The 23,996-nt window shown below is 40.3% G+C and overlaps 1 protein-coding gene across 1 annotated transcript in view; it reads left to right on the top strand.

Annotated features, from left to right (window-relative positions):
* Slc38a11 (solute carrier family 38 member 11) overlaps positions 1–17,076 on the top strand; it is a 49,288-nt gene extending 32,212 nt beyond the window's left edge. Inside the window, exons 10-12 of the mRNA XM_028856883.2 lie at positions 335–447; positions 4,055–4,186; positions 16,609–17,076. Coding sequence (XP_028712716.1) covers positions 335–447; positions 4,055–4,186; positions 16,609–16,908 — 545 coding nt within the window. The 3' untranslated portion in view covers positions 16,909–17,076. The remainder of the gene's footprint in view (positions 1–334; positions 448–4,054; positions 4,187–16,608) is intronic.
* Positions 17,077–23,996: the final 6,920 nt, after the last annotated feature.

Below are 23,996 nucleotides of genomic sequence, written 5' to 3'. Positions count from 1 at the left end.
GGGAGTTGATTCTGTTATATATATATATAAAAAAAAACCCAACTCACAATGGACAAAGTAGTTTTTAAAAAACTGGCACAACTTTAAGGCAAACTTAACAGAAACAAATAAGAACTCTACCAGCGATGAGCACCTTCAAGTGGAACATGTACTAGTTTCAATAGCAGTGAATAAATGCAGGGCTACTGGAGGCAGCATGTTATACTCAGACCTGGTAATCTATTCTTTTAATTATAGGAAATGAAGAATATAGGCTACCACTTTTATACAAAATATCTCACTTGTTAGGTACCCCCAACACCTTGCAAATAAATACATGTTTCTTGTTCTCCAGGAGACTTATTTGAAAATTACTGCAGAAGTGATGACCTGGTGACCTTTGGGAGGTTTTGTTATGGCATCACTGTCATTTTAACATACCCGATTGAATGCTTTGTGACTAGAGAGGTAAGCAGAGGCTCTTTTCTTTTTTTATTTTTATTTTTTTTTAAGATTTATTTATTATGTATTCAGTGTTTTGTCTGCATGTATGCCTGCATGCCGCAAGAGGGCACCTGATCTCATTACAGATGGTTGTGAGCCACCATGTGGTTGCTGGGAATTAAACTCAGGACCTCTGGAAGAGCAGCCAATGTGCTCTTAACCTCTGAGCCATCTCTCCAGCCCTCAAAGGCTCTTTTCAACCCTTTGCCTGGGTAGCCTGCTCTACTACATTTATTTAGGAAGACACAGACAATTCAATATATAAATTCCCTAAAGGCATGATGACACATGACAGATTCATACAACCTTCTCTTGAAGCTATAAAGTATCAGAATCTACAGATGAATATTGTTAGGTCCCAAAGAAATCAGGGACAAATGACTAACTGAGGTACCAATCGACATAGCAAAGCAGACACTGGCTGCCAGGGTACCTCAGCGCTTCTCACTCCCTTCCCCTACCCTAAACCTCTCCAGCCCCTGACCTTCCCTCCCCTTCCCCCAGCTTCAGATTCCTGTATAAACCAGCCATTTCAGGCCCATGCTCTCTTGAGCTCTTGGTCTTCGGGTCCTCTCTTGACTAGCTTGCTCTCTCCTCTTCCTCTCTCATGCTCCCCCTCCCCCTTCTTTCTCTCCCTGCTATGGACTCTTCCAGATGTCATATCTACCATAAAAATGTTCTTCCCAACCATACCTAGGAGTGGTCATGTCCTCATTTTCATTTAAATATATATTCAAATATTTACAAAATAAAATGTTTCAGATGTTGTAACTATATGTAAATCATGCTCCAGGGTTGAGTGTGAATGATCATAAACACAAACACACCATTTGGTTCCCAAGTGAATAGCAGCCTTTAGAACAGCCAAACCAAAGTGGTCACCTTTATTTTTAAAGAAATAACAAAAAAAAAAAAAAAAAAATTAAGGATGAAAATGTAAAGAAATCATTCCCAAAATTATATTTTTGTTACAATTTTTCATAAATCATTGTTTATTTACCATAGGCCAGAGTAATTGGTTTTATTTTAAAAAATAATATATTATATTCTATGAGGAATCAAACTTCAACTTAAACCTATAGGTCTACAGATAGGTTTTGATGCATATATTTATATAAATGTCTTATATAAATATTGTATGTTTACAAATACAGGCGGTTATGTAGACAAAAGAGAATCTATTCTTATGTAATTCTGGGTACCATGGCTTATCAGGCACCTCATATGCTGTTGGCTAGATAGCCACTGTGTTGAGCAGCAGCCCCCACAGCACTGTGGAAAGGGCTTAGTCAGGATCTATCCCCACGGGCTGTTTACGCAGTGCACTGTGTGACTGCATGTAGTGTATGTAGTGAACCACCAACAGAGCCTTAAATCCCCTGTCTAATCCGCAGGCTTCTCAAGGCAGCTGCCTTCTCACTGTAGGCCATTTCTGGCCACGAGAACCTGTGCTGGGACTCAAAGAGGGGAGGGTGTTCCGTGCTGTGCATACTTCCTAATCGCACTCCTGTTCACAAGCGGCATGACCCAAGGCCAGTGCCCTTCCTTCACAGAAGAGATGGTAGAGTAAACTTCCTGCAGGTTTTAAGCTGCAGGCTTTTTCAAAGCTCTACTATTGATCGGGAAAGGCTGTTCTTTCAGCATCTGCCTAGTACTTCAGGTTCAGATTGGATCTCCAGATCCACATGAGTGGATGGTGCAGGCTTGGATGCCTCCTGGTCAACTGTGTGTGGATGATTTGAGTCCCTCCACCTGCAGCTTCTGTCTTCCCTATGTGGGAATGAGTTTCCATTTGAGCTGCCATAACAGGAAAGCAGAATGCAACCAAGATCTTTGCCCTGGGATCATGTCCCTTGCAGAGGGATGCTGTATGAGCCTCACTGGATGCTGTTGTTGTCTGTACACATATACACACAGAGCCAACATGAATGCAATCATGTCTCTCCATAGGTAAAATAGCCAGGCACTTATAAAGAGGATCAAAAAGACTGTATGCCGCTGATCCTGCCCACGTGATCATTTCATCCTCATAATGCCATCTCAGAGATATATGACACAGTTGTGTTTAAAGAAGATAAATCTGGGAAAATAGCAAATTGACATCATCTAAGTTATTAATATCACCATTAGGTCTCTACCAGCAGCATTGGAGCAGCTGATCTGTGGGGATATATTTTTCAACAGTTGTCCTCTTCATAGCACCTGGCACATGATGCTCTCTTTCCATTGACAGTTCCTGTTTCGTTGGTATTTTGCTCATGGCCATCACTCTGTTCAGAGTCTTCCTTCTGTCCTCCATAGATAATGTTCTTATTCTTTCTCCTTTGCTCTTCTTTATACTGTGGCCTCAGCTTATAATTCTGCTCCAAATTTATCCCCACCTCAAGCTTGGATGGGCACTCACATTTCAGAAATGGCAAAAAGAAGCGGACTTTAAGGGAGACTGCCATGTCCTGTGTGCCGTGGTCCTAGAATCTGGACTGGGGTGACACGGGAATGAGGAAACGCAGACACACATACAGAAAAGCTCAGGCTGGGTAGGGTGTGCTTGCTCTGGTGGCACCGACTGTGACAGCCAGAAACTATCGTGTTTATTATATACAGAATAAGGAGGGGGTAGCTAGTCCCGGTGGGAGATCTCAGGCTGTAAACATCTAGGAGGAAGAACACACGACAGAGTATACTTTCTGTCAACATTTGCACATGGACTTGGGGAAGTTTTACCAATCACATTGGTCTGAGGCACTGGGGTCACTGACATGGCTGTGCTTATGTCAGCATTACAGATTCACTCAGGTCTTCATCTTCTCCTTACACATTCATCCAGGGCTTCCTCTACATCCCAACAGGAGACCATACTAGACAACTGAAGAGCCTTCTAAATTCTATTTGGTCTTTTTCATCCTGCCCCAAACTGTTCTCTGTTTGTTTCTTTATATGAGTTATGGGTCTTCTATTGGGATGTCAATTCTTGAGAATAGGAATCATTCCTTTGACATCCTCTTATTGTAAATTTATCAGAGTAGGATGCAGTCAATAAACTATAGATTAGCTTTCTGATCTATATATTCATGGAAAATAATGATAAACTATCCTTAATTTGCCTTTCCTCTTTGTGGGTTGCATTTGTATAAAATTGATTTCCTTTTAATAAGTGACAGCACTCATCCAGTATTATTAAGAGGGTAAGTCCTAACACTTTCCTTATAGGCCATTAAATAACCAATTAGTGTTTGTAGTTTGTTTTAGTGGCAATCTTCCCAGCTCAAGAAGGATAAGGCAACTCTAAGAGCTTTCTTATCCTTAAAAAATGTGTGCATTATAACACTGGTATGCCATGCTCTGGGTCTACAGCATAGGACACTGGCTGACAATATTTACAGCAAAGAATATTCATTATTGCTATAATGTGTAATTTCTTTGAAAAGACAGAAACATTCCTAGTTATCTAAGGTTTGATAAGTTGCCTTATTGTTGGTGATTTATATAGTCATAGTGCTAGTGTGAAAGCCTCTTACTGATTCTAGGAAGCCTCAAGAATACCTCTCAACCTGCCCTGTTTATTTGCCAGGTAATTGCCAATGTGTTTTTTGGTGGGAATCCTTCATCAGTGTTCCACATCATCTTAACAGTGGTTATCATTACTGCAGCCACGCTGGTGTCATTGCTGATTGATTGCCTTGGAATAGTTTTAGAACTCAATGTAAGTACATTGAAAGATTTGCTCCATCCTTTCTGAAAATCTCATTTAAAATGTTTCCATCTAATACCAAATGTGCTTTCCTCTTTTTTTAAAGTATCACATTCTGAAGTATAATGGGAATCTGTTTGCAACATAATAATAAATATTGATAATGATGATACTCTGCTGTTTATGAAAGCATATGCTTTTTGACAGTGCTTCCCAAATGGGGTGATTTTACTCCCCACCCAGGAGGATGGCAATTGTAATGTCCAGAGACATCTTTGATTGTCTAACAGGGTGGCAATGCTATGGGTATATAGTGAGAAGAAGCCAGGAACACCAAAAACATCTCATGATGTTCAGAACAATTCCTCACAACAAAAATGTGTCTGACTAAAAGTGTCAAAAATTCCTTGGTTGCAAGTCTTGTCTCTGTACTATCCAGGTATTTCTCAAGTTGACTATACCCTTCGCTGTATGTGGAATTGAAATGTCTGGTGGACTTGTTGATGTAAACAGAGGCAGAGTTTTTCTGTCCCGACTGCCCAGTCCCAAATAAACACAAAAGTTTATATGAATTACAAAATGCTTGGTCAATAGCTCAGGCTTATTACTAATTAGCCCTTACTTTTAAATTAATCCCTTTCTATTAATCTATGTATTGCCACATGGCCCATGGCTTTACCAATCCCTGGCATCTTGCTTCTTGGAACAGCTGATTTGTGTCTCTCCCGACTCTGCCCTTCTTCATCCAAGACCTCAGTTTGATTGTCCTGCCTAACTTTATCTTACCTTGCTATAGGCCAAGCAGCTTTACTATTAACCAATGAGAGTAATGCATATTCACAGCAAACAGAAGGATCATCCCACAGCATCTCCCCCTTTCTGTCTATTCAAAAAGGAAGGTTTTAACTTTAACATAATAAAATTACATACAACAAAACAGTTATCAAGCAAGAATTATAGTTACAATAGCTAGTCTATTTGTATTTGACAAAATCAGAGAACACACTCAATTATCCATCTTATCTTGGTGAGTCTAAAGTTCCATCTCTAATTTGCCTTTTATCATAGCTAAGGAAAACCACAATTATAACTGTATAGTCTTCAACTCCTTCAAAGACCTGAGAAGGAAGTATTACCTGAGTAAGCAGGAAACACAGGCAAGAGACTTCCAAAAAATGTTAGAAATGACAGAAACAGCTGGCTACCTGGACAGTCACCCAAGGTTTCTCTGTAATGTTGGTGCATCCATTTCTGGCCTACAGGCCTAGCATATCTGATAGACTTTCCTGTGAAGCAGGGAATTCTGAAGGACTGTCCTACCTTGTATTGGCAAAGTTGGCAATCACCTTTCTTGCATTCTGCTGGCCCAGTTTGGACAGTAACTGTCAGCAATTGAGGCAAGGGCAATTTCTTTGCCCACATGGCTAGCTTTTGCTGTAAAGAAAACAAACTCCATGGAGTTTATTAGTACCAGCAGATATGTCTCATTGTCATGAAAAGTCTAAGTTCTTAAAACATTTTAAATGCCATATTCTGTAGGTCTTTAAAGCGTTTGAAGATTACATATCTATCTGAAATATATCTTGTATACCTAGAAAACCTAACTAACATGACTATAAATTTGACTATTATAGATGACTATTAATTTGTATTTCTTAATTATACATTACATTTTTAATTAATCTGCATAAACATAATACCTTAAACAAGTGTAGAAATATACATATAGTATAACAAAATTAACTTTAAATTTGTATCAATAAACTAGAATCCATACCAATGTAAAATATTTTGAGTTTAACAGTTGTTTTTTTTTTTGGATTAAAATAGATTCAATAATCTACCCTTTTTCCCCATCATTTCTATTTTATATCCCCCTTTCTTCTTTTAGAAAGAGATTGACTATGACCAATAACAATTTTACCAACCCCCTTTAAATGAAGACAAATATTTATAACCAATATTTTGGGAATGTGGGCATAGTTTTCTAGATTACTTCCTGTTGATTGGGGGGCACTGGTAATCTCTGAGGGACCCTGAGAAAGATCAAGATAGTTGTTAAGTCTTGACTGGAGTATTTTGTGAGGCTGGATCATCTCAGTCAGTAGCCTTATAGCTGTTTTGGATACTGGATCAGCTGGGCTGTTTTTATTAGTGTCTTGTCCCCTTATTCTGTCCTATAGTTGTTTTTAAGTTTATTTCCTTATGCCTATAGAAAGGATTTCAGGGGGTCTTCCATGCTCAAACCTGATTTTCCTTAACCTGGAATGAATCCATAGCTTCTCATTTCTTGTGGAAATAAAAACAGAAACTGTCTCCCAAATTAACATATCATTTGACTCAAATTTTGAAGTCAAGATATTTTTAAAATATATAAGTTGGTTTAATATAGTAGTTCCTTAATCCAAGGTCTCTTAGTAGTTATTATTTGCTCATTAACAGTCAAAAAATATAAAGACAACACAATAAAATATAGAATCCAGACTCTGTGTATTTTCCATCTTTACATGACTTTATATAGTTTTTATTACTCTATTTCTTTTTTAAGGATTTTATTTTATTATTTTTAAATTATTTTTAAAATCTGTTACTGTACCCTTTTTCTTCTCTCTCCCAAGCCTATGTATATTCTTAAACACACTGTAACCCATTTAGAGGGTTTTTGTTGTTGTTGTTGTTGTTTGTTTGTTTTGGCTGAATCTGTTTTTACTGTGCATCTGTGACCTTCTCTGTCTGCATGAGCAAAACCTTAAACCCACCATGCAGTGCAGAGCAGGGAGATACCTCTCTATACAGCAGCCTGTGTGAGACTGGGAATCTGCCATGCTATAGCTCAAGTCTATACACTGTGACTAGGGGATATGTCTCTATACCTCAGCCTGCGTGAGAGATAGGAACCATGAAGTTGTTCTTGGCTCCATTTCTGTGTTCTAGAACCCCCTCCGCCAGTTTTTTTTTAAGCTTTCTTAGGCTTTCTGTGGATGTACGTGCCCCCACGTTGGGCTGCCATATGTAAACAGGCATTTCCTGTCCTGACTGCCCATTACCAAATAACCAACTCAGAGGCTTAAGATTACTTATAAATGCTCAGCCAATAGCTCAGGCTTGTTACTAGCTAACTCTTATGCTTAATTTAACCCATGTTTCTATTTATGCTTTGCCATGTGGCTCATGGTTTGTTACCTCATCTTTACATGCTCTGCTTGCTTGGCAGCTGGCTGGCATCTTTACATCCACCCTGCTTGCTCGGCAGCTGGCTGGCATCTCTCCTGACTCCCCTGACTCTACCCTTCCTTCTCTCATCATTCTTTCTGTGTCAGGCTGTTTGGCAAATCTCTTCTTGCTTTGCTATCAGCCAGTCAGTTTTTTATTAACAATGAGCATAATCCACAGCATGTTGAAATTATAGAAAGAATAAAAGTCTATCCCAATTACATAATCACTTTGGGTGACCCAAACTTCTTTTCCTTTAAATATGTTTTTTCTCTCCCCAGACATTTGTCATCTCTAGCCACATAGATGTAGGTCTCTATTGTGTCATGTCTGAACTGATCTTTTTCTTTCAACATAATTGGAAATGCTGTTTGTTCTGTAACCTAGCCCTTGCCTTTATTGAAACTTATTTCCAATGTACTTCTCCAAAGGCTCCCTTAGCTACCAGATTTATTTTCATTCTGTGACTGTGCCATATCATTTTTTCTCTTCTCCTTTACCCTCTCTGTTTTTCCATTCATTCCTTTTCCTATATTGATTATTGTTCTATGTTTGCCTAAATCCTATGAAGACTATTGTCAACTATAACTTCTAACTCATTTATTCAATGACCATATAGTCACTGAGCAATTACACTGTATTACACAGTAGAAATAGAGTGATGGAAGGAAATTTGAAAGAATCTCACTAACATGACTATTCAGCTACTGTATGGATGATGAAGAACACACACACACACACACACACACACACACACAAATTAACACACTTTTGGTGACAGATTCCATTGGGAACATAGAGGGAGAGAAAAAAACATCAAGATCAAGTGGAATCAAGAATGATTCCACTCTATTTTGTGAAGCTAGGTAATGGTGCCATTTGATGAGATGGCAATGGAATGAAAACTACTAATGCAGAATTACTATTCTTCCCTCTCCCACAAGGATTACAGGATTTCTAATCAGAATGAAACCAGTTAGTATCTCCTGGTCATGCACCACAGGGAGGCCAGAGTTATGCAGGAGAAACTCCAGTTCATGTGCACTCCTGACTATGAGAATTGCAGGATAAAGGAGAGTTTATCATTCAAACTCACCTCACTATTCTTTCCAATGCCAGTGTGACTTGAAGTTCCAGACAAAAGCAGGAGGAGAGCCTGCTGAGGAGCAACTAATTTGGACTTTTTTTTTTTTTTTATAACAAATGGAAAAGGGATAGTGTCCATCTTCCCAAATGCCAGACACTAGGGACACTGGGGAATTTTCCATTGCATAAACAACAGGAAAAAGGCTTCCTTTGGTATGTTGATGCAGCCATGTAGTTCCAGCAAGTTAGCTTATCAGGAGACTAAGCAAGGGCATCATTTGAACCAGTCTGAGCAGTATAGCGAGACCTCATCTCTAAAATAAATGGAGAGGGGGGATAAACCAGAAATCAAATCATATAACAGTCTTGATTTCTGTAAATGGTCCCTGTTTAACTTAATGAAATAACTTTTATATAAGATCTTAGAACATAAGATATTCGAACTGTCCATGAATTATTTTTTCTTACCAAATGGTAAGCTCTTTGAAGATACACATATTTAATGATTCTCTCCATGGTCTATCACAGTGGGCAGTGTGCTAAGAACAATGGGCTCAAATTATTACATGAATGATTATGCCTTGTGACCACAGTTGAGGACCTATTTCTATAAATATTCATGAACACAGGAGTATTCAGTAGAATAGAAGCAGGAAATAAATTAAGAAATCTCTCTCTCTCTCTCTCTCTCTCTCTCTCTCTCTCTCTCCCTCTCTCTCTCTCTCTCTCTCACTCACACACACACACACACACACACACACACACACACACATCACATCACATCACATCACACCACAGTGTTGTCAGTAGTAATAACAATAACATTTCAACTATACTGTATCAATGTCTGAAATCATGTGCCCCTAGAGCAGTTCCTTTCCTGTTGCTGTGATAAAATATCCTGACAAAGCAACTTAAGAAAGAAAAGACTTGGGCTGGAGAGATGGCTCAGCCGCTAAAGGCTAGGCTCACAACCAAAAATATAAGAAAGAAAAGACTTATTCTGGCTCACAGCTCATCATGACTGGGAAGTCACAGCAGTAGAAGGATGAAGCCAGCCTGACATTCAGGAAGCAGACTAGTCATATTTCATCCATACACACAGGAAATACCCTCACACATGACCAAGGAACAACATGCCGGCAGACCAGTAAGCCATGGAATGTGGCAAAATATAATTTAATAGAAATGGGTTAATTTAAGTTATAAAAGGTAGCTATCAAGAAGCCTGCCATGTGCCATGCAATTGGTAATTAATATAAGTCTCTGAGTAGTTATTTTATAAGTGGCTGTGGAACTGTGGGCCTGGCGGGTCCAGAGAAACCTTCAGACTACATGTATATGTGTGTGCTTAGAACTGAACCTGGGGCAGTTCTTCAAGAGCAACAAGTACTCTTCCCACCGAACCATCTCTCTGTCTCCAATAGTCAGTCAGTCTAGCTGAAACAGCAATTTCAGACTCAATGAGAGTCCCTGTCTCAAGGAAATAAGGCAGAGATCCATGTAACAGGACACCCAAAGTTGTCTTCTAGCTTCCACACGCATGAACACATATGAATACATACATATGAATACACCACATTCATTGCACATACAAAAATTGGGGATAAATCTCAGTGATGGATTGCTTGTCTAATTTATGCAAGGGTCTGCATCCTATCCATAGCACAGAAAAATGATTTTGCATGTGTGCGTGTGTGCGTGCGTGTGCGTGTGTGCGTGTGTATTTGGGAGGGGGAGTTTATCTTTAAATAAGTTTTAAGAATAATCCATACTACATATGAAATGATTTTTTAATGAACTAAATTAAATACCAGGCTGTAAGCAAATAGGAACTAAAGATTTTTTTCCTCCTTTTTTGTTTATAGCTTTCACATTAGTTAATAGAATTTCTGTGTTGAAATATAAATGACAACCCAAGGCCTTGTCATGGTTGCTAATCATGTTAGAAATACTTCTCTATTGTGGCTTTTCAGATATCACAGTCACCCACAAAGATGAGACATGTGTTAGAATCAGAACTTGCAAAATCAGAGAAATGCTGTTATTGCTAAAACTAAATAAATACAGGCTAAATTGTTTGGGTTACCTGGTAAGATTCGGGGCCCATTTAGAATTTCACCTTTGTTTCATTGTTTTCATAGCAAAGGACAGCAATGAAATATTCTCAATCAGAGGCATTCTCCATTTTAAAGTGTCCATTTTAAAAGCAAAGAAAGTAAGTCCTTGACCTGTTCTGTTGCAGGACTCCAGCATCTTGGCTGGATGTTGCTGATAGGGAAGAGAGGTATCTGCAGTAATTGGGCCCTATGGGTTTCTACTTGTGGAACAAAGAGAAAAAAAAATAATGAAACAGCTGGTGCTGTGGCCACAGGAACCAACCCCCAAAGCACTGTGTGCTGCTTGCTTGGCAGAAAGAACGCAGGCCAAGGAGAACCCAGACAGAGAGACATGATCATTGGGCAAGCAAACCAGAGCCCAAGTTGGCATACTTCCTAGGATAGAGCCTTTTATTTTTTCCTAAAATATAGGAATAACTTTCACAAGTATCAAATGATTATAAAGACGAAATATAAAAGATAGATTTTTGTCTTTTTTTTTTTTTCATTTCTGCTTTGAAATATCAGCAGTGGTGAGGGGCGGGGGCAAGAGGAGGACAGAGGAAGGGCTCAGAGAGATCAAGACCTGCTCCTCAGCATAGCCAAGGGAACCAGGAACTACTGAAATATGGCCACATGGGTGGGGGTTGGAGGGGTTAGGGAATAGTGGCCCTGTCCTGCAGGAAGTTGTGCTTTATCAGGAGTCGCCCCAGGGAAGGGGGTCATTAGGTATACTCTGGAGGCTGAAGGGCAGAAGGTTTGCTAGGGAGGCAAGGACCCATAGCAAGGAGAAAGGAGCTTCCCAGAAAGCTCCACCTTTAAACCACCAGTTCTCACTCCCTATATACCCCAGGCCTGAGTTTTCTCTCTGAGGAACATGGATCCTGTCTATCTTCCTGTGGCCCCTTCTGGCTGCTAGAGAGGAGCAGCTGGCAGGCTGGTCTCTTACAGGGCCTTTGAAGCTGTGTCTCTATACCCAGGGAAGCCGAATACTTCACTTCCTTCAGGGGTATGAACAGGGACAGAGGCAGGGGCTATCAGAAGTGGGTCACACTTGTCACCCTCATAATGTCCAAGGGCCTGGGGGGCTTCTCCTCACTACAGTCACCCAGATAGGATTGATGCACATGACTAAGGAAACCCTGTCTGCCAACCCTGGCACCTGGGGTCTTTGCCAGTGGCACCAACTCTCTTGGCTGATTCTCCTACTGGACAGCAACAACGAGGGGCCCAGTGAGATCCTGCCCTCATCCTTAGCAATGGATCCTATCCCCCAGTCTACTACACCTCACTCCTGGAGGCTCTGGAGGCCTGGAACCTCCAACAGTGTGCAGCAGCAGTTCAGACATGAGTTCTACTTGGCAACCCCTAGCCTTAAGGAGCCAGAATACCAAGGTGATGGGCAGATGCAGCTGATCACCAATCTTGTCTCATGGACCAAGGGTGTGACCATGCCAGGGAGGGATCCCAGAAGAAGTTCTGATGAGAGTGGTTCCTGATGGACCCGGAGGCTGATGGAAAACTCTCTCTTCAGCATGGCTCCACTGTCCCATCAGGATTAATTTTTTTTCTATGTAGTTTGTAGCTTCTTCTTGCACCATTTAACAGGTTCTATTTAGACAACAAAACACAGTTTTATGATCTGTATTGTTTGTAAATGTCCTACAGACCTCTTGTTCTTTCCATGATGCAAATTGCAAAATATTCTGGCATCAGCAATGGATGGAATTGGCCTGCCTTTATGAGTAAGATGAAATTTGTACCATGTCCCTAATTAGAAGTTATAGTTTTATGACATGCCAAGCAATTTCCAAAGTTGGTGGTGTGTCATCAGACAGTTCTGCATTAAATAGATTAACAGTCTGGACTCCTTTACGTAGAGCAAATTGAAAGGGGAGTGGACTCTCATTTTCCTGTTGATCTTGAGTTCCCATCATGACTTCTAGCAAAACCGAGCTTTCACACCATCTAGAAAGTAGCTAGACATGGAAAAGAGAGTCAACTGGGTTTCTTCCAGTGCAAATATCAGCTGTCACATTTGCTCTGTAATTGTCACTTTCCCAGCTTATTTTTATGTTATTAATTACCATGGTGTGACAAGATGCCATGCCAAAGGCAACTTACAAAAGAAAGTATTTAATTAGTTCTCATGGTTCCAGAGAGTTGGCATCTAAGACTATCGTGGCAGGGAGCATGGTGGCAGGTAGGCAGGCATGGTGCTGGAGCAGTAGCTGAGAGCTCACCTCTTGAGACACAAGCACCGGGTGAGGATTTAAGTGGGAATGGTGTGGGCTTTTGAAACCTCAAAGCCTGCCCCTGTGACACAGCTCCTCCCACAAGGCAATACCTCCTAATCCTTCTCAAACAGTTCCACCAGCTGGGGACCATGCAGTCAAGTGTATGAACCTGAGGGGGCCATACTCATTCAAGTCACCACAGCAACTCATAAGAATCGTAACACTACCATAACACCCACTGCCTTGCCTGCCCAGCAAGTTGGATTTGGAAGAGTCCCAAAAAGCCTGGCTGATAACAACATCTGAGCAGCAGCAGGTGGCAGTTTCCTTCCTGACAGCAGCTTCACACTCTCTGTTCTAGATGAGTTAGCCTCACACATGGCTCCTACAAAAAGCAGTGTCTATACATACAAACCAGTGTGTAGAGGTTTGAATAACTTTCACTACCCAATTTCTTACTTCAAAGATATTAGAGGCTTATACTTTTTACAAATGCAGATTCATTTCCATAATATTTTTCATAACTTAATTCAAAGTATTATGTTGTCCATTTAATTTCAGCCATTTAATAATTTATTTTTTTATTTGCTATGTATCTTTCATAGATATTTATGTCTACTCAAGGGCTATATGGCAAAACAACACTATGTATATTTACTTTTATTTTTCTATCTTTGTGTGTGTGTGTGTGGCATGAATGTGTATATATACATGTTTGCATGTATATGGGCTCATATGTGTTTGAGTATGTATGCACATTCACGTGAGGCCCAAGGTGATGTAGGGAATCATCTTCAACCACTATTCTTCCTTGTTTGTTGAGGCTGGGTCTCTCAACCAAACACCAATATTACAAGTCTCTAACCACCTTGCTCTAAGGTCCTGTCTCCATCCTGTCTTCGGAGGCTAAAACTAATTACAAGTAGGTCACCACATCTACCTGGTGTTTCCATGGGTTCTGGGGACCAGAACTCTGGTCCTCACACTTGCATGGTGAGAACTTTAATGACTGAGCCCTCTCCTTAGCCCTATATATTTTAAATTAGAATGCAATATCAGTACCTCCTAGTATTTTGTTATTCTTGTACCTCTTACTATAGAAATATTTTTAGGCATTCTTCCTCAAAATTTTAGTTACTACCTTGGATAGTCTGATTCCACAAAGTCATTGATCTGTAACTTAAAAAAAAAAAAACACTAAAAAAAGAAAGTATATAATTGAAAGGTTTATAGTATGGAGATGACATTTAGTATGAGACATATGATTTTATTGGCTAGAATTGAGAAACTCATTCTTTTACAGATGTTAAAGGTATAATCTATAATTTTATATCACCCAATTTCAAATTTGGTTTGCATTGGTTGTTCCTAGAGGATACATTTAAAAATGCTGTGCGACTAATGAGGCCCTGTCTCAGAAGTAAGAAAATAAATAAATAAATAAATAAATAAATAAATAAATAAATAAATAAATAAAGGCATGGTAGCACATATCTTTAATCCAAGCACTCATTCAGAAAGAAGAGGCAGGAGATCTCTGTGAGTTAGAGGCTAGACCGGTCTACACAATGAGTATAGGCTAGCCAGGGCTACATAGTAGGAACTTGACTTTAAAAAAAAATAAATAAATAAAAGGCAAATAACCTGAACAGTCCATTCTTCAAGGAAACATAAAAATGGATGGCAGATATAATCAAGTACAATAAAGTCCTCAGAAAACTACAGAGTAAAACTACTATTGACAAATCATTTCACACCTATTATGATGCTACCATCAAAAGAGAGGAGAAAACAAGTATTAGCTGAGGTAACCCTTGGTAGGAATGTAGATTGTCATCTATTATGGAAAAATTATAGAGGTTTTTTAAAGAAGTTCAAAAAAAATGACTACCACAGAGCTAGCAGTCCCTATTCAAGGTTTATACCCAAAGGAGACGGACTGACCATCTCATACCCATATCTGCACACCATGTTCACTGCAGCATTATCTGCATTGGCCAAGATAAGGTCTATCCACAATGAATGAGTAAAGAAAACAGAGCTTGTACACACAATGGAATGTAACTCAGCATTAAAAAGAAGGAAACCCTGCCTTTTGATACTGTGTGAATGAGCATTATGCTAAGTGAAACAAGCTAGACACAGAATGAAAAAACAACTGCATGATCTTGCTAAGTATGTGGAATTTATTTTTTAAATACAAATAGAGTCAGAGACTGGAAATGTGGTCATTGGGGGGAAGGTGGAGAGAAAAAGCAGAGGTGTGGGATAAGGATGCAGAGTAGGAGACTAAGGGTCTTAACAAGGCAAGAGGTGGAAGGTGAAAAAAGAAAGACTAATTAGCAGCAGTGTACTGTATTGGAGAATTGGGTTAAATAATAGAGATTCAGAAGTTCTTTTCACATACTCAAAAGTAATTGAGTTTAGTTCTAAATGTGTCCCATCATAGCAACATGATTTCCACATGTGTCCCACAGCCCTGTGTTGCTGAATATACACAATGAGATTTACCCAAAAAGTAAACTTTTATGCTGTATGACAAATGTTTGTCATAAAATTTTAATGTTTTAGTTAGCATTTAGCACTTGACATGAGGAGGAAAATGTGACAGTGAATTTTAACATTTACAACACTTGTAAAGTTTCTAGTGAGAATTAGTTCTACTGAAAGGGAAAATCTCTTCCCTTTTGAAGTCAGTCCATGTCCCTGTTTTTACAATAAACAACTCCACTACCCATAATTTTCAATCTGATATTCGCCCTTGGGTTGGATTTACTGGCAATGAGTTGGGGGAGTGTAGCAAGTCACAGTCATTTGGTTCTGCTGTCAATTTTCTGGGGTAATTAATGCATTTAGCTTTACTTGAAAGAAGACTTAGAAATGGGATTTCATGCTAAGCCTGGGGGTTAAACTTTTCTTTCTGACACACACAGGCACTACGTTCAAACAGATGTGGGCGAAGAGGAAAGAGAAATGCCCATCCGATTTCCCAGGGTCCCTCTCTGTACACAAACAGCAGATAAGCCGCTCAGATTTGAAAGGCCTTGTAGGGATACAGGAATTTCTAGATAGCATTGGGGAAGACGATGTGACTGGAAAAGTGGGTTTCAAGTTTTCCAGAAGTTCATTTTGTCATCTGCTTTATTGTCTATTACTCTGCCCCTGGGCTTGCTATACGTTACTCTATTTTGCTCTTTTTTCATTTGTCACTACTCCGTTGGAAAGGGAAAAACCTACAACTAAGTCTTTCTTTAACATGTTGTTTTCTGTTTGTCTTCACTGGACCTATAAAACTTTTAATATGTATAATGAAAAATTCTTAAAACATTGGACTACTTTAAATATTTTACTTATTATTAGTGTGTATATGCATGTGTGATATGGAGGTGGGACAGCACACATGCCATGGCCCATGCGTGGAAGATAGGACAACTTTGTAGTATCAGTTCTCACCTTCCGTCTTTGTTTCTGTTCCTGAGATGGAAATCAGACCAACAGGCTTGCATTATAGGGTGGCAAGTATCTTTATCTACTGAGCCAATCCCCACCACCACCAAATAAATGTTTCTGTAATGCTTTTAAAAAACTATATGAGGGGCTGACAGGGGTGGCACACAATGAGGATGCATGAGATGGTCATGTCTATAAATTCTGGCACTTGGGAGGGTGAGGCAGGAGAATCACACCAATTTGATGCCAGCCTTGAATACATAGTGAAACCCTGTCTCAGAAAAACAAAACAATATGAAAAACAATTCAATCCTCTAACATTAATTTGTGTCTTGTCTTCAACACACAGGGTGCGCTTTGTGTGGCTCCTTTGATTTTTATCATCCCCTCAGCATGTTATCTGAAATTATCCGAAGAACCAAGGACACACGCAGATAAGATAATGGCCTGTGTCATGCTTCCGGTTGGTGCGGTGGTGATGGTTGTGGGATTTGTCATGGCCATTACAAATCCTCAAGACTGTACCCATGGGCAGGAAATGTTCTATTGCTTGACATCTCCTGACAACATTTCCTTCCCAAACATCTCCCATTCTCATCTTCAACTGACAACACAGCCTTCCCTTTTGAACCGCAGCATCTTTCAGTGAGTTGGCTGCTTTAAACAAAATGTGTGTTTTCAGAGACGCCTACGCCACCTCCTAATATCCACGTGTGTCAGTCTCTTGGTCACTTGTGATCACTGACATGTATCAAGACTTGCGGGTCCTTATTCTTTACAGTAATATGAAAAATAAAGAATTTGAATATATATTTTACTTTAAAGTGTGACAGACGTGTTTTCTTGTGACTGTACTAATCTAGTTGAGAAGGACCAGTGAAACCATTAGTATCTGCTTTCAGCCCCCCAATCATTATTTTCTCGTATGTGAGCCACTGTATTGTGCTTTCAAATAAGTAGGTGATTGTACATTAGAACTGGGGATGGCTTCCTTCAGGACAAACCAAGTGTTTGAAGAGTGTGGAGAACTGAAGAGAGAAGGAAACACAACTCTTAAGTAGGACAGCTGTCCCAGCAGCAAAGAGAAAGCTCTCTGTTGTAACCTGGGGAGCATCCCTTGTTTATGGGGAAGTGGGTCCCTGGATGAATAAGCAACAAGCCCCCTCTGTTAAGAAACACAAATAATAAAGTGGATGGGCAGAACCAGCCTGTGTAGGATATCAAAATTATCTCCAGGCTTTCCCACGCTGTAAGAATTTGATAAATATGCTATTTTACAACAGAAACACACACTCTAATTGTTCTGAGGCAGTAGCCTAACCCATCGGTTACATTTCAGATTTCGACCTGCTGAGGCTGCCTCATGGCAGGAATATATATATATATATGACCACCAGAAGCTGAACCAAGAGACTAGAAGCTTACCCTAAATCTCGATTTAGGACAAAGCAGACATCCTTGCTGTTCTGGGACCTCAAGGAACAGTTGGGAGTTCTTATTGACCTGGTTTGGTTTTCTGTTGCTTTGTTTAGGAAATGTTTGTTTGGTTTGTTTGTTTTTTTGAGACAGGTCCTCACTATGCTATCCTGGCTGGCTTGGAACTGGCTCTGTAGAGCAGGCTAGCTTCGAACTCATGGAGACCTACCTGTCTCTTCCTCCTGAGAGTGCTGGATTAAAGGCGTGTGTAGTGACAGGAAGCAGGTGCTGTGGCAGAGGTTGTCATGCAGGGTATTTACTGGGAACCGTAATTAGTGGTGAAGGGGCAGCGAAGCAGAGCTGGTGATGAAAAGCAGAACTCTCCTACAAGATGACAGCCCTGTTCTGAGTACCCAGGCAAACAGCCCTGCAGATGCCTCCACGAGTCATTGCATACGGGTTTCTAGGGAAGAATGGGCCCCTGGGTTAGATGGCTATTTGCAGAGGAGCAAACTGAAAGGAACAGAAAGCTGGAGGCTAGGCATCTATAGCATTCATCCTTAGGGATACCAATATCCTGACAGGAACAGTTGTGTCTGCGACAGGCAACCTCTATTTTTAGTAAGGATTTCATGTCTTCATATCTTTAAAAATATGTAATAGGTAGAAAGAAATCAGGATCATCACAATGGCTTCCTTACATCAAGTGCCACCAAGAGGGTAATTTTTACCCTTGTATCTATATTTCAATCAGTTTTGGCCATCCTGCTGCTAAATTATGAGATGATATCATAAGCAGAGTTAATACATAGGCCAAATATCCATATATATAGATAGATAGATAGATAGATAGATAGATAGATAGATAGATAGATATAGATATAGTGTGTGTGTGTGTGTGTGTGTGTGTGTCCCCACAGTAGTTTCAATCAAGTGCTGAGCCTTGAGTCATCAAACAGCACAGTAAGAAAGGCCTGAAGCACTGGTTCTCAACCTTCCTAATGCTGCAACCCTTTATACAGCCCCTCATGTTGTGGTGATCCCAACCATAAAACTTTGTTGCCGCTTCATAACTGTAATTGTTCTACTGTTATGAATCATAATGTAAAAACCTGATGATGCAGGGTATCTGATAGGTAAACCCCGAGAAACAGTCATTTGCCACTGCCTCACCCCACCCCCATCCTCATTGAGAACCGCTGGCCTAGAGGGAGTTGGATAGATGGCTTAGCATTGGGAGCACTTGCTGCTCTTCCTAAGGACTGCAGTTCAATTCCCAACACCCACATCATGCTTCTCATACCTATCTGCAGCTATAGCTCCAGGAGATCCAACACCTGGCCTCCTTGGGTATTTATGCTCATATGTACTTACCTATAGCTGGAGTTATCTCCAGTTCCGCCTAAGCCTGCAGCCACTCAGACCCAAATAAACATACAGATGCTTATATTATTTAAACTGTTTGGCCTAACAGCTCAAGATTCTTGCTGTCTAGTTCTTATATTTTAAATTAACCCATTTCTATTATTCTATAAGTTGCCACATGGCTTGTGGCTTACCAGTACTTTACATCTTATTTCTCATGGTGGCAGCAGCTGGATGATGGAATATTTTCTCTGAGTTTGTCAAATGCAAATGGACTAGACATTGTTGAGGTATTTGTTGCTTATATATATATTGTATATAGTTACTATACTTATTGTATATAGTTTTTTCATATTAGTTATAGCTTTTTTTTCTTTTTATTAAAATAAAAGGGGAAAATGTGATGATATTTTAATTGTGCTGAAATGTGATTTTATTTGTATGTTAATAAACAAAGTTTGCCTGGAGATAAGAGGTCACATAGTGAGGTCACATAGTGAGGTCACATATCGAGCCATAAGCAGAGTCAGGTGGTGGTAGCCAACACCATTAATCCAATCACATGGCAGGCAGAGTCTCTGTGTGGTCAAGGACACAGCCAAGCGTGGTGACAAGTCTTTAATCCCAGTACCAACCATAGAGACCTGGAGGTCTGAATAGACAGGCAGTGATGAGGAAGTCATGTGGCTGGGCTTAGAGCCAATGAGAAGGCAGAACAGGAAAGCAATAAAAGTGCAGGTTAGGCAGGAAGAAGCTCTTTCGTGTGGGAAACTATGACTTGGTGGTAAGCTAAAGGGTAGTCAGTGGCTCTTCACTAATTCTCTGATCTCTTTGGCTATTACCCCTGTATTTGGCTGTGTTTCTTATTTACTAAGACTGTTTAGAATTTCGTCTACACTTACCCACACTTACACATAATTTAAAAAATAATACAAATGAGTCCTCAATAAAGAAAGACCCAAAGAAACCCCAGGGATGTACTTTAACAGGCCCGGGGACTGGTAGTGAGTTTTCTTCAGTAAAGCATTATCTACAGGAATACAAGCTCTGTTGACTGTATGGTTTTCCAGTATTTAATTTATACATTTTTACAGTCCCATTAAGAGCCACACATACAAACCAATATGCCATTTTTACAATAAGTACACACTTTTAGAATGGTGCCTTTTAAAATAGTTATGAGGATACTCCCATCCCACACTAATAAAACATATAAGATGTTTGCAGCAGCTTATCCATAGATGACTAAAGACTGGGAACCACTGACCTGCCCACTCACTTATTAGAAAATGTCATCAGAGATGGGTGAGGCTACCAAGAATGAATGAACTACATCAAGAATAATGCAATTTAATGCCTAACAATCTTGTACTTTGGGTATTACTTCAGACACGTTAACCTTAAATCTGCAGCTAGACGAAAAATCCCCTGGTAGGAACCAAATACATCTTTAATATCCAATAAATAGGTGTTTGTTTGTTACTAAACAAATGAAGAACGGAAGTACCTTTGACCCAGTTATTGGGAGCATGTATTGCCAACATCTTTCACACTGTGATAGGATAAAGCTTAGGGATTCACAGCTATTCTGAAGGAATACAGAGCAGCAGGGTGTCAAAATAAAGCCTAACCTCCCATCCCCATGAGTCCTGCCTTCATTTAGTAAGAGATCTCTACCAAAGCTCGTTCCTTCCATGATGCTCACAAAGCCGCTCACAGGCTGTCATCCAATTCATTAAGATGCCACGCCTTTGAATTCTAAAGTGCTTCCTAAAGTTTAAAGAGGCGTTGATGAGAATGATGTTTGGACACACGAAAGCACACATCTAGCAGCACATTTCCGTGAAGTATGTATACTTCAGACCACATCTGTGTCCTTTAGGAATTGTGTTTCTAGCCAGCTTGCTCAGAATCTTTCATTTTAGTCCTGCCAGGAATCATATTCAGAACTCAGAGCAGGTAATGTTCCTCAATTCTGGACCATTTCCAGTGCCAGCAGCACAGGTGACAAGCAGCATTCATCACCTCTTTTTTTTTTTTTTTTTTACCTACAAGGAGTCTGAGTCCAGGTTATCAAAGACAATCCCAAGTAGTCCTCTGCTAAAGTCACACGTTCACTTAAAGGCAAGTATGGAGCTGCAGGTTGATGTGCTAATGCCCACCAAAGAAAGTGGCCCATGGGCCAGGTGTGCTGGAGTGCTGGTGTGCTGGTGTGCTGGTGCTTCTCTCTAGTCCCAGGAGCCAGAGGCCAGTGCCTCTCGGGACTTGTAGTTCACTACAACCATTAGACACCCTCCTTCAGGAGTGTGTGTGTGTGTGTGTGTGTGTGTGTGTGTGTGTGTGTGTGTGTGTCTCACCAGGCTAAATTTTATATATATATATAAAATCGTAGCTACTCAGGAGTTGAGATGAGGAGGATTACAAGTTCAAAACCACCCTGTCTCAAAAGAAAAAATAAAAAAAAGGGGCTAGGAATATAGTTCCACTGTAAACGAGCGTGTGTGAGGTCCAAGGTACAATATCCAAGAAGAAAAAAAAGAATTTATATATTCTAGAGAGTACATACAGAATTTACCAGAAAAACGGAGCAAACATACAGAATGGAAGAGAGACACCATCAGCAGGAGAACACACTGACTAGACCAATGCCCACTAGATCAGTGGCTTTCAAACTTCAGCATCTGCCAGAATCACCTGGAAACCTTAGTTCAGTAGATAGTCAGGCTTCTCCCCAAGGTTTACTTCTCTCTAGTGGGGCCTGAAAATTCACATGTCTGAAAAGTGGCCAGGTGATGCTTAGTGATGTTGGTAAAGGACCACATTTTTATAAGCTTAGGGTTTGGGCAAAGAAAGTGCTAGATGAAGACATTTGCTCACAGGCACAGAATGCCAGATAGACATCTGTGGAGGAGTTAGGACAAAATACCAGCATGATGTAGGGAGGGGCAGGGGAATTAGGAACAAAGGGGAAAAGAGAGGCTGTAGCCTAAAGTCAACACAGCTGTAGTGGTGCAGCTGAAAGCCTGCATCCCAGTCTGCCAGCTTTGGGGAGTCTGAGCTTCATAGCCCTTACCAGGAGATGGGAAGAAATACACCAGTTCCTCAAAAATATAGAATGTTAGATTCTAAGGCCTTAAATTCTCAGTGGAATGTTCTGCTTCAAATATTATACAAACCATGTGAGTAAAACTGGTTTGTTCTTGATGAAATAAATCATGCAGATAAAGAATTCATGCCACTTTCATTTATAATTATTTTTCCAGGAATGTTTGTTCCTCTACCATATAGATTATCGTTATGCATTTTCATTGTATTATTATTCATTTATAGCAATGTGTAAGTGTCCCATTAAAGCAAAACTATACTGGCCAACAAGCATTGGGTTTGGTCTGTCCTTCATTCTGAATTCTAACTCGATTCCAATCTTCACCAAATTACAACCAGACACATGAAAGACACCTAATCTGAACATTGTCTTCAGACTCTTTGTTCTCCAAAATAGTGTGTGTCTCACCTTAAGATCTGCCTCATTAAACCTGCATTTTGGCAACGTCATTTGGTTGTTCAAAATCATTCCTTGAGACTCTCCTAGGATGAAGTACAAACTCCACAGGAACTATTCAAATTTTGCACTACATGGCCACAATACTCCTGTCTGGCCCACTGGCCATGACTGCAAGAGAAGGATCCCCTTATTCCAACACCAGTGAGCATTTCTTTGCCCTGAAACCATTCTGACTACCTTTCAGACTTGCCCCTCAATTCTGACACTTCTCCCATCTGAAATGCCCAACCCCACCACCATCAAAATCCCATCAACCTGTCAGTCTCCTCCACACGCCCTCTTCCGCAGCCCTAACCGGTCCCTTCCTCCGCTGTAATTCTGTAATGTTTGTCATTGTGATAATAGGAAGGAACCTTGTCTAGCCAACCAGGCCAAAAAGGCCTTGGGAACAGACTGTGTCTTTGTTGTTGTTGTTAACTTTTTATTCATTTTACATACCAACCACAGTTCTCCCTCCTAGCCCTCCTCCCCCTCTCCCCCAACCTTCCCTCCCACCCCTCTCTCCCCATCCACTCCTTCAAAAGGGTCAGGCCTCCCGTGGGGAGTCAATAAAGCCTGGTACATTCAGTTGAGGCAGGACCAAGCCCTTCCCCTGCATTCAAGTTGTGCAAGGCGTCCCACCCTAGGTCGTGGGCTTCAAAAAGCCAGCTCGAGCATGAGAGATGGATCCTGATCCCACTGCCAGGGACCCCTCAAACAGACCAAGCTACACAACTCTCTCCCACAAGCAGAGGGCCTAGTTCAGCCACATTCAGGCTCCACAGCTGTCAGTCTAGAGTTCATGAGTTCCCCTCAACCGAAGAATGGATAAAGAAAATGTGGTACATTTACACAATGGAGTACTACTCAGCAGAGAAAAACAATGACATCATGAAATTTGTAGGCAAATGGATGGAACTAGAAAATATCATCCTGAGTGAGGTAACCCAGACTCAGAAAGAGAAACATGGTATGTACTCACTTATAAGTGGATGCTAGATGTAACGCAAAGGATAACCAGACTACAACCCACAGCTCCAGAGAAACTAGCTAACAAGGAGGACCCTAAAAAGGATGCATGGATCACCCTGGGAAGGGAAAATAGATGCAACTGTATTTTAAAAGCAGGTTCTCTGTAACCTGTAGCACTATGCCTTATAATAATTACTAGGTAATTATTTGGCATGAATTTTATAGTATGAAAGAGAAACTGGTTAAAAGTATCAATAGCAGTCAAAATATTTTATTAGATTTTCCCAACTATAATAATTGTCATTCAATAAATTTTATGTAAAATAGACATTTATCCAAAGAGCTGGTTGAGATAATTAAAGTGGGCTTCTTGTTTTGCCTTAATTACATGTAATAGTCTGATTATCACAAGCACACACATCCTAACCTGTGCTGATCTC

This window comes from Peromyscus leucopus, chromosome 4, assembly GCF_004664715.2.
Source record: "Peromyscus leucopus breed LL Stock chromosome 4, UCI_PerLeu_2.1, whole genome shotgun sequence".
NCBI classification, from domain to species: domain Eukaryota; kingdom Metazoa; phylum Chordata; class Mammalia; order Rodentia; family Cricetidae; genus Peromyscus; species Peromyscus leucopus.
Note: the sequence above shows the minus strand (reverse complement) of the source record. Positions and strands in the feature narration are given on the sequence as shown.